The sequence below is a fragment of the Neodiprion pinetum genome, chromosome 1 (assembly GCF_021155775.2).
Source record: "Neodiprion pinetum isolate iyNeoPine1 chromosome 1, iyNeoPine1.2, whole genome shotgun sequence".
Classification (NCBI taxonomy): Eukaryota; Metazoa; Arthropoda; class Insecta; order Hymenoptera; family Diprionidae; genus Neodiprion; species Neodiprion pinetum.
This window is the reverse complement of record NC_060232.1, coordinates 2,237,908-2,249,346: the sequence shown is the minus strand read 5'-3', so window position 1 is coordinate 2,249,346 and position 11,439 is coordinate 2,237,908. Positions and strand designations below refer to the sequence as shown.

The window sequence follows — 11,439 nt, the reverse complement described above, 5'->3', positions numbered from 1 at the left end:
GTTAAACTTGTTGATATACACTGCGGGGAATAGGAATAGTCGTTTACTGTAGAATGAATCCCGCTCTTGACGGATGATAAAAATTGTTTATGTAAATTACACTGTGGAGAGAGATACAAGAAGGAAAAATGGCGCTACAGGATTGAAAAGAAAAAGAATTTCCACAGTAAACGGTTTTTCTTTTTATTCCAAGATCGTTCTGAAGCTATTCTTGTGATTGACGGATAATTCTTGTTTTCCGTAAGATAATGAGCGAGGAAACGAAATAAAGGAATGAATCTGACGGAACGTTAACGTTCCGGCCATGCGAGTATTATTCTTATGAACATTTTTAATTGCCTGCATTTTATACTGCGTTCGAAAATTATTCCTGAACCGGTTGCATGCCAACGAATATAGTTACGTATAAATATGGAAATCGAAAAACGAGGTACTGAATGGAAAACCGGGAATATCCAAAATTTTACAATAAATATAGATCGGGTCCACGTCAGTTCGCTCAAAAAAAAAAAAAAAAAAAAAAACCGTCAAGTCACGGATCTTGCCGCCATTCAAAATATCCGTAGTACTATGTAAAAAAAAATACCAATTCAAAGATTTTGAAATTTTTTCAAAAATGAGAGAGTCGGAGTTGTGTGAATTTTTGTAAACCACTTTTGCACCGCTGTGTTTGAAAATTCAGATCTCCGAAAATTATGAATTAGTTTATTTTCAAACAGAGGTGTCCTACTAAGCGTCATCCTGCGAATCATCGCTAAAAATATCGGCCGTTTTCAGAACCACCAAAATATTGCAAAGGATCAATTAGTGGCATTGCACAAACCGACTGAAGTAGAATGAAACCAAATTCCAGCACAGGTATGTATAACTCGGAGAAAGGATGACCGGTAGACGGACACGGAAGGGTTAAGATGGTTGAATAACTATTTTCGTAGAACTGAGATCGGACCCGGGCAAGTAGAAAAGCATCAAATGAAAGTTGTCAACTCTATACGCAACACAGCGAGCTCGCCGGAATAGCGGCGACGTGCGACGAGACGTTTCTTTTTTTTCCTTCGGCCCGGATATTCTCTCCATAGATTTTTTTTTTAGGATTGAAGGGGAAGGATACAGGTATCTGAAAAAAATTATCACCGTGAATTGTTGCGCGTCGCGCGGAAATGGCAACGAAATCAAAAAAAAAAAAAAAACGTTGGAAAAAAAATTAAATGAAATTTCATTTTTGTCAAAATAACATCGGTTGCATCGAAACGCATTCTTTTACGAACAGAATGATTGCAGGTTCGGTCCGCTCCGATGAATACTTTCGGAGATATGAATTTTCAAACATAGCGGTGCAACAGTGGTTTACAAAAATTCACATAGCTAACTCCGCCATTTTTGAAAAAAAATTTCAAAATCCTTGAAATGGTATTTTTTTTTACATAGGACTACGGATATTTTTAACGGCGCAAAGATCCGTGACTTGACGGTTTTTTTTTATAGTGAAGTGACGTGGACCCGCTCATATGCTCTCTTTTCGGTTTTTAAATTTGTGCTCTTTATTGATAAATTCGTAATATCCAAGGCTTCGCGTTGAACTCAAGCTATATGGCTTTCAGATTATTCTGTGTTGCCGCAGAATGTTAAAATCTTATAACTGGCCATTCGTCGAATGTTTGGCTTAATTTCAAATCAAAAACGTATCTTAAATATAAAAGAATTTTCGGCATCGAAGTCAAGCGTCTTCTTTCATCGGCTCATCTCCGTTTAGCGTATCAAAATCACTCGATGCTGTTCTCGGAATCAGGTAGATAATAGCAATCGCCAGACAAATAATCAGGATGCTGCCGTAGAGGCGTATCAAGAAATTTCATATTGGGACTCAATGAGACGAAAGTGCAAAACAAGAGTCGTTAAGGGATATTGATGAATATTGAAGTTAGCCAACGAATAGTTAATCATGATTCTTCTCTGATCTTGAGACAAATTTCATGCGAACAGGTTTTGTTAGCCGGATGACCAAGTCGGAAACGATTTTTACATCACATGAAAAATCGAGCGGCTCCAAATAGAAATTGTGCAAGAAATGCGCCACCAGCACCTTCAACTCCAGCATCGCAAATTTCTGACCTGCAGGAAAAAAGAAGAAGAATAATGTGAGTATACACACGTGTACACTCGTTCAGCGTCAATTGTCGAATACAATTTCGGCGACGATTGTTTCTCTCCGCCCGCACGGATCAAATATTCGCGAACAATTCGGGCAGACGTCAATTATCGTCCGGTTGAAAGAAAATGTGCGGAGCTTAAATTCCGGAGCGTCGTCGCAGCTCGTGAGACGATTGCGGATAAATTTGAATACAAAAATTGCCTCACGCTTGACTGGAATTCGCAAATATACGCGTAACGACAGTCGCGGACTCTACAGAACGGAATTTACGCAATAGCACGATGCTCGGTGCAGAATTATTATCCTAGTTGAACGCGTCGTATCCTCACCGATGCAGTTTCGCGGTCCCGCGCTGAAAGGCACGAAGGCGAACGGATGACGTCCTTGCGATTGTTCGGGTAAAAATCTGTCCGGATCAAAGACTAAAGGGTCTGGCCAAAAGTTGGGATCTCTGTGTAGGTCGTAAATGTGAACGTTAACGACCGTCCCTCCGGGCACCAAATAGTTCTCTGAAATAAAATATGAAATCGTGCTACGATGAGCGAGCGCAATATCCATGCGATTGTTGGGGCGAATACTCACTGAGTTGCAGGTCTTCGGATATTTGACGAGATACGAGCGGCACACTTGGAAACAATCGCAGAGATTCTTTGATGCACCTTTCCAGGTAGGCCAGGCCCTGGACTTCGCGCATTGACAATTTCTCGTCTTCCTTTCCTTCGAATACCTCGTCGACTTCAGCTCTCGCTTTGTCCTACGACAGATATGAATCGCAAGTCCTAAAGTTTGATTTTTTCAAGCGAAAACGTGAGGCTAAAACTAATTCACTGTCACACGTAATCTGCATTATTCACCGGCGAGAGAAAATGCAAAAAATGTTGTCAATCTAAGCAATAAACAAGAAGTCAAACAATATCGATCATCTACCTGAATGTGTTTGTTTTCGGCTAGCAGCAATAGCGCGAAACATAGCGCCATAGCGGTCGTGTCGTGTCCCTGCAGGCAAGAAAAAATACTTGAATCTTTGATAAAAATATGCTTGAGGCACGCTGAAAAGTATCGACGACTATCTATCACTCGTTTAATCAGTCATGCGGAGACGAAAAGAAAATAAATCCTATTTCGGTTTCAATGATCTCGCCGCGTACCAATTTTTTTCTGTATAGATTAGGTACTTGTGCATTGGATACGTATTATTAAACCGGGTGATATTTGCAAATTAAACTGACCAAGAAATATGAATGCTAACGTACTTTCACGAATCTCCTCTGAACTGTTAATGTATACTCAATTGTAACGGGCAAGTTCACTGTGAATGGAATTCTCATCACCAAAAAACGAATCGAGAGGAACTTGAAAATTTGTAGTACCACAATATTTTGTTGATCCCCCAAAGAGTTAAAATATGGCGAGTGCCAAGTTCGTGTCTATTTTTCGCTCTTAAATTTTTGCAATTTCGACGTTTTCAATGGTCAACGTATCGCTGTAACTTTTGTCCGATTTATTCGCCGTCGTGACAAGGCTCGGGTCAGCAGCCAGAATTTTACTGATTTTTACTTGCCAAGTTTAAGTTGGATTAAATTGGGGCATTGAATGATTTAGTGGAATCCGGAGAAAATATTCACCTCGAATACGAAAGTATCGACTTCTTCTCTGATTCCTTCGTCGTCTATGCTGCCTTCACGCCTGGAAGCTGAGATAAGTAGATCCAGCATAGCCAAACGTCGTTTGCCTTGAGGATCGAAATTGCAATTTTTATGACATCACGTGATAATAACGAAACATTTTTTACCTCTGTCTTGAAAGCATCTTGTCTGACATTGTTATTGAAAAGTTTATTCTGAGCAGCGAGGAAGAGTATTTAATGCAAAATATAATCGTACCCTTGACACTTTCGTCGTCGAAGCCGTAGATACTCGACTCGCTATCACGGCCAAGTCCTTTTAGAAATCGACCTCCGGTCTCGTCGTGATATCGTTTACGCTCGTTGATGATCTTTGGAAAAGTAGTGAATAAAATGTGATTGTGAGCGGAACGATACTCGCTGCGCGTATAATTGGACACTCACATTTGTCGAGAAACCGTGAAGAACTTTGAGCGCTCGAACTTGTTCTTTGAATTTTCGCGAAAACTTGAACATCCAGTCCAAGTGCCACCAAGGTCGGACTATTCTGGGATTCAAGCCCAAGAAATCGTTGTATCAATCTCGTTTTTATTTCGCTTGTGATAAATGAAATTTACTCACCGGTAAAACATTATGTCTCCCATTTCTGAAACGCAAGATCTGTATTCGTTCTGAACTTGCCCATTCAAGTCCGACGTCGCGCCCATCGCGGTTTCTGCAAAGTTAAAAGATGCCGAAAGGTTATCTCACGTTTTGTAAGACTCGTTCTCATGTAACTCACCGCAAATCGAGTTGAGCGTGAATTTGTGGAGAAGGTGGACGAGATCGTCGACGACTTCGTCTCCCTCGAGGCAAAGCGATTTCACGAGCTTCTCGCTCTGCTCGTTGAAAATCGCCACGAATTGTTGCAGTACGTTGAAGTGAAAAGCTGGCGTGAGGATTTTCCTTCGTTCGTGCCATTTTTTCCCTGAACAAGAGAAAAAAGTGTCATGTGGACTTACATCTTTCAAAATTCTCATCCGCTTCAGCTGCAGTCGAACGAAGGATATATTTCTCCGCACAAATTTTCGCATTCCAAACCACGGTGTATACCAGCGCAATTCGAGTATCAGCTAATTTCGCAAATCAAACGAAAAAGAAAAATCACAATCTCCAAGTCTTACCTGTGTTGGTTAAAAGACCGGCTCCTAGCCATGGATGAAGAAATTTGTATAAGAAACTTTTTTCGATGTGCCGTACGTTTGAAAATAAAACCTGGAAAATAAATTCCAAACGAAGTGTTCGTATTCTACGAGCAGCTGGTTACAGTGTAGTAATTTGTGTGATATAATAACTTCATTCGTATAAACGAGAACGGCCGACGTGTATTTTTGTTCACCTCTACGTCATCCGGATGATAAGCAGTCACGACTGGAACGCTGATGCTCCAAAGTCGATGAATGGGGTAATAATCCCTGTTCAACCTACGAATCACGTTCCATAATTCATCTGCGAAACCACAAAGTTAAACGGTTAGATTGTGTTTGATTTCTTTTCCATACCGAACTCGAATGCAGTTTCACAAATGGAACAAGTTTACACACCCAGGGGTACCTGGAAGGTGAGAATGTTGCCAATGATCGGCCAAGCGTATGGTCCAGGAATTTTATCGACGAGTTCACCTTTCCTGCTTCCATGAATCGAGTAGTGCAATCCGTAAAGAAGTCCCGCGACCAGGGTAAAAAATAGCGCGATGCTCAAGAACATTGTTTCACCGACCATCAGATCGGGTGTTGAGAGATGAATTCAATCAAATTGACGAACTTTTCTCACCACTTGAACGCGTTGCAATGACCGCAGAATTTACTGGCCCCTCTATTTATCGACGATCCATTGCAGGAATGAAGCGATTTGCTAACTTTTCTCTCCAACGCTACCCTCTCCCTGATGTCACAAAAATACCCAAGGAGACGTTGGATTTTGGACTATCATTCATCTACGATGCTATCGACGACGGAATTCAATAAACAAACTTTCGCAGAGCAGGCGGTATTCGTCCCATCGTTTTAAGCTGACTACCGATGCTGATAAAAATTTTATTATTTTCTCTTTCATCCCATGCTGTACAACAGTGATTTTTAACACGTGTCGGGTCGTGACATGCATCTTAAGCCACGTAAGCGATCTACATTTACGCAGTATGTACGCAAATATCGGTCACTCATTTTTTATGACGCGAAAAGCAGCCGCTCGAATCTTGTTTTTCATCATTTCCAACTGTCTGCGTGATGTTTTGCAAGTATTTGCTGAACGCATTGCATTTCAATGATTCTGACGTCCGGACTTAGAGACAACGGGTTGGACGGAAAACCATCAGGAATTGAAACTGTACTGTAATTTTGCTTCCTTGTAAATTCGTTTCCAATTCGAGTACCTTATCGATTCGTATGTTATTCCAAATTTTTTGTACTAAATTCGACGCACTGACATAGTACGTGGAGAATAGAGTACTTTTCGGTATTCAACGATAATTATCCCCTGTGAATAAATTTATTGTAATTAATAATGCTCATGATTTTAGTCGATGTTTAATTTTGTTACAAAAGTACAACAGGGAGACAGAATAGTAAATGTCAGAGAGATGAGAATGCTGTTATTGACGGGTGTAAACACATTTATTATAGAGACTTACTGACGATGAATACAAATATTGGAAATATTTCACGTGACGTGCTTAGGACAATTTATGTTACGTTTAGGTCAGTTCTCGATCGGCGCTGTCAGAAAGAGTGTGAAACAAAATGATTGACAACTTCCAGCGGCGTCGTCGCGCAGCAAACCTCACTGACTAAAATCCAAGCGAGTGTTTTCCACAGTCAACTTGATTACTGCGCGATCTCGGGACAAATTTCATACGGATAGGCTTTGATGGTCGTAGAACCAAGTCGGGAAGAATTTGTACATCGCTCGAAAAGTCCATTGGGTCGAAGTAGAAATTGTGCAAGAAATGCGCCACCAGCACCTTCAACTCCAGCATCGCAAATTTCTGACCTGCAGAAAAAAAGAAGAAGAATAATGTGAGTATACACACGTGTACATTCGTTCAGCGTCAATTGTCGAATACAATTTCGGCGACGATTGTTTCTCTCCGCCCGCACGGATCAAATATTCGCGAACAATTCGGGCAGACGTCAATTATCGTCCGGTTGAAAGAAAATGTGCGGAGCTTAAATTCCGGAGCGTCGTCGCAGCTCGTGAGACGATTGCGGATAAATTTGAATAAAAAAATTGCCTCACGCTTGACTGGAATTCGCAAATATACGCGTAACGACAGTCGCGGACTCTACAGAACGGAATTTACGCAATAGCACGATGCTCGGTGCAGAATTATTATCCTAGTTGAACGCGTCGTATCCTCACCGATGCAGTTTCGCGGTCCCGCGCTGAAAGGCACGAAGGCGAACGGATGACGTCCTTGCGATTGTTCGGGTAAAAATCTGTCCGGATCAAAGACTAAAGGGTCTGGCCAAAAGTTGGGATCTCTGTGTAGGTCGTAAATGTGAACGTTAACGACCGTCCCTCCGGGCACCAAATAGTTCTCTGAAATAAAATATGAAAACGTGCCGCGATGAACGAGCGCAATATCCATGCGATTGTTGGGGCGAATGCTCACTGAGTTGCAGGTCTTCGGATATTTGACGAGATACGAACGGCACACTTGGAAACAATCGCAGAGATTCTTTGATGCATCTTTCCAGATAGGCCAAGCCCTGGACTTCGCGCATTGACAATTTCTCGTCTTTCTTTCCTTCGAATACCTCGTCGACTTCAGCTCTCGCTTCGTCCTACCATAAGCAAAATGAAAAAATCATTCGTTGTACCTGTCATCCACTACGCTTCGTTTGTTGACGAGAGATTACGAAACAGTAGAAGCGAATTAAATTTCTTATCTCGCACGGTTCACTTGTGGCCTGCTGTACGACAGTCGATCACAGCAGGAACGTTCAAAGTCGGTCAACAGTTTACTACATACGATTCAGGATAATAGAGCCGTGCAAAGGTGGGGCAGATTTATTCTGAGCAAGAAAATACTCCCACTGAATTGATAGCTGTGCTTAAAAGTTAAGTGAAAATATTGTAAAAAAGAAATCGAGCTAAAATTTCAACGACATACCTGAATCTGTTTGTTTTCCGCTAGCAGCATTAACGTGAAACATATCGCCATAGCGGTCGTGTCGTGACCCTTTCGGCAAAAAGAAAAATACATGAATTATTTATAGGAATATGCGCAAGGTATGCCAAAAATTGTTTATGACAATCGAATTTGTTGATTACAATTTCTGTTTTCTTTCGATTCTACGTCACGCTCTTTGGCTTGTACTATACGGCGTCTATAATACATTTCTCTTAACATTGGTATCGATTCGGACATTTTCAACGGTCAACATCACGCTTCAACTTTAGGCTTAAGCAAATAGTCACGATTCCTCTTTATTCTTCTTGTGTATATTAACTTTTAAGAATAATCAAGCGATAGTCGACCCCTCGACAAGTCCACTATCTGAGTAAAGGGGGGGGTTACAGCCAACGAGGGCAATCTTTCGGTAAACAATGACAACTGAGAAGAAACAAATCGTTCGCATAATGTGAGAAGCTGGTGTTATCACTCGTATAAAAAATCAACAAGCGATTAAGCGAAACTTTTCTGAGCCGTCGTATACGCGGATCAAACCGCCGTTCAAATTGGTTGATCGCGAACGAGTTTTTCTAGAATCTCAGTCAGAAAATTCACCTCGAATATAAAAGTGTCAACTTCTTCCCTGATTCCTTCGTCGTCTATGCTGCCCTCACGCTTGGAAGATGAGATCAGAAGATCCAGCATAGTCAAGCGCCGTCTGCCTGTAAGGGAAAAATTACAACTTTTATGCCATTTTGCGATGGTGTGGTTGATAGAAACGTTATCGTCGTACAATGAGGAATGGATATCGGTACGACATGTGAACGTACTCTTGAAACTTTCATCTTCGAAACTGTAGACACCCGGATCTCCATCACCGCCGAGTCCTTGTAAAAATTGACCTCCGGTCTCGTCGTGATATCGTTTACGCTCGTTGATGATCTTCGGAGAAGTAGAGAAAAAGTGTGATCGTTAGGAAAAAATTCCCACTGCGCGTATAACTGCGTACTCACATTTGTTGAAAAACCGTGAAGAACTTTGAGCGCACGAACTTGACATTTGAACTTTTGGGAAAACTTGAACATCCAGTTTGAGTGCCACCAAGGCCTTAGCATTCTGCGATTCAAAACCGAGAAATCGTTGGATCAATCTCGTTTTTATTTCGCTTGTGATAAATGAAATTTACTCACCGGTAAAGCGTTATGTCTCCCATTTCCGAAACGCAAGATCTGTATTCGTTCTGAACTTGCCCATTCAAGTCCGATGTCGCGCCCATCGCGGTTTCTGCAAAGTTAAAAGATGCCGAAAGGTTTTCTCACGTTTTGTAAGACTCGTTCTCATGTAACTCACCGCAAATCGAGTTGAGCGTGAATTTGTGGAGAAGGTGGACGAGATCGTCGACGACTTCGTCTCCCTCGAGGCAAAGCGATTTCACGAGCTTCTCGCTCTGCTCGTTGAAAATCGCCACGAATTGTTGCAGTACGTTGAAGTGAAAAGCCGGCGTGAGGATTCTTCTTCGCGTGTGCCACTTCGACCCTAAATAACAGAAAAAGGGAATTAATCCGCTGACCCAAAGTTTTGAAAAATTTCATGCATTCGAACAGAACAACGAATAGTGTTCTGAGCTGAAATATTCACCGCCACCAGTTGCAGCGTGCATCGGTATTATCAATGCAGCTCCATTCTGCAAACCAGAAAGGTGAGAAAAAAAATTAAACCTTCCACGTCTCACCTTCGCTGGTCAGAAGACCGGTACCGAGCCACGGATGAATAAAACTGTAGAAAACGCTTTTTTTTATGTGCTTCATGCTTGTAAGTATGGCCTGGAAAATAACCACGAAATTAAATGGCGCATATTCCGTAAGATTCCGATTGACCGGAATCTCGCCCGATACAACGATCTCAATTATTCAAACGAATGCGATCACTAACATCGGACTCGTCGAGGATGATTTTTTCACGTGACGATTGATCTTTCACGCTTCAATAAACGGGGGAATTTAATAAGATCACTCTCGGTGAGTTTACGCGAAGCATATCGTGTAGGTAATTGACGTATTCCGTGATTGTATATTCTCGGATACCGATAAACAGAGACTTCATAATTCTGAATACCTCGACGTCGTCGGGATGATAAAGGTTCACGTGTGGAATATCGATGCTCCAAATCCGATTAATGGGGTAGAATTCCCAGTTCATCCTGTGACCTATGTTCCAAAATTCCTCTGTAATAACGGGGCAATAATCGGTTGGATTTCATTTCCATTTCGGGGTAAGGAGCTCGATTAGACTCGAGACACTGTTGTGCAAAACTTACCTAGGGGTACCAAAAACTTGAAAACATTGCCAACGAACGGCCAAGCGTATGGCCCGGGAATTTTGTCGATGAGTTCGCCTTTTCTGCCTCCGCGAACCGAGTAGTGCAATCCGTAAAGAAGTCCCGCGATCAGGGTAAAAAATAGTCCGATACTAAACAACATTTTTTGAATCTATGACTCAGAGCCCTGGATACGACGATTATTATTTTACACTGGCTCTGTGCTCTGCAACTTCTCTCGACGATGTAGCTTGACCAATTGAAAATATTTAATCTTAATGCCGACTCGCCAATTAACAGATACGGTGACCTTTCGACTTGAAAGTAACTATCGTGAGCCGAGGTTTATTTGTCGAATATATTTACACTGACAGTGAGACAGGGGTTTATTTACTGTTACCAAACGCATATTTGTATACGGCGAAATAAATGCTTCGTTGATATTATTAAATTTTTATTTCCCGAAATTATGACTGACAGATATTTTTTAATTAGTTAAAAAATCGGATTTAGTTTAATTAAAATCTGATAGTGATAACAAAGCATTTATTTCGATATATCCAAGTAAACGTTTGCATGTTAAGAGTAAATCGATTCTGTTCTCGGCGTGTGATTGAGGTCCTGTGCACAATGATTAGGTATCCTCAGGTATTTAACGCACAAAGGAGCTACCGAAGCGATCGGCCCAAGAAGTATAACTGAAGCTACTTAGAGACATCAGACGCATAAAAACGGATGATAAGGAAATCGGGTGTGGAGGGAAAATATCATACTTGCACAATCTCTTCCCCGCCACCTTGAGTAAAACGAAAGGAAAAATACAATGATGATACGGGGATATCTTGAATGTATTGACCGCTCGAATCTTGTTTCACGATTATCTTAATTAACCGTGTTTGTACTGTTTTCAACAATTCTTTTCGAACCTACGGTATTCCAACGGTCGTATTATCGAAACGAAAGAAGATCGGGTAGAATGAAAATTTTGAGGTCTGTACTTGTAATGAATTTTGCAATTATTTTTATGACATTTTATTTACAATTAGATGGAAGTGAAGTCCAATTTTACGTAATTCTATCGACGTATTATTTCTATAACTTTCACATGATTCACATTGGCAAAAAATATGGTAAATAATATCTGGCCATTTTCAGCATTTACAAATTTCATCATCCATAATATTAAATCT

At 41.1% G+C, this 11,439-nt stretch overlaps 1 protein-coding gene across 1 annotated transcript; it reads right to left on the bottom strand.

The window, feature by feature from the left end:
- Window positions 1-158: 158 nt before the first annotated feature.
- LOC124217834 (uncharacterized) lies at window positions 159-10,933 on the bottom strand. The gene is made up of 25 exons (XM_069135233.1): window positions 10,250-10,933; window positions 10,048-10,157; window positions 9,665-9,755; window positions 9,283-9,468; window positions 9,123-9,216; window positions 8,946-9,048; window positions 8,763-8,874; window positions 8,548-8,654; window positions 7,930-7,998; window positions 7,429-7,600; window positions 7,176-7,355; window positions 6,605-6,806; window positions 6,448-6,488; window positions 5,360-5,563; window positions 5,155-5,264; window positions 4,940-5,030; window positions 4,558-4,743; window positions 4,398-4,491; window positions 4,221-4,323; window positions 4,036-4,147; window positions 3,778-3,884; window positions 3,080-3,148; window positions 2,735-2,906; window positions 2,482-2,661; window positions 159-2,112 (listed from the first exon to the last, which is right to left on the bottom strand). The coding sequence occupies exons 1-25, from the start codon at window positions 10,410-10,412 to the stop codon at window positions 1,937-1,939; spliced, it is 3,234 nt and encodes a 1,077-aa protein (XP_068991334.1). The 5' UTR covers window positions 10,413-10,933; the 3' UTR covers window positions 159-1,936.
- Between the last annotated feature and the right edge of the window lie 506 nt (window positions 10,934-11,439).

Bases quoted from the DNA above. Each gene is read 5' to 3' on its own strand.
- LOC124217834 (XM_069135233.1), bottom strand. From the start codon at position 10,412: ATGTTGTTTAGTATCGGACTATTTTTTACCCTGATCGCGGGACTTCTT. The intron at 8,875-8,945 runs GTGAGTACGCAG...ACTTCTCCGAAG, and splicing joins TTCACGGTTTTTCAACAAAT to ATCATCAACGAGCGTAAACG. The intron at 5,031-5,154 runs GTGAACAAAAAT...TTTATTTTCCAG, and splicing joins ATCATCCGGATGACGTAGAG to GTTTTATTTTCAAACGTACG.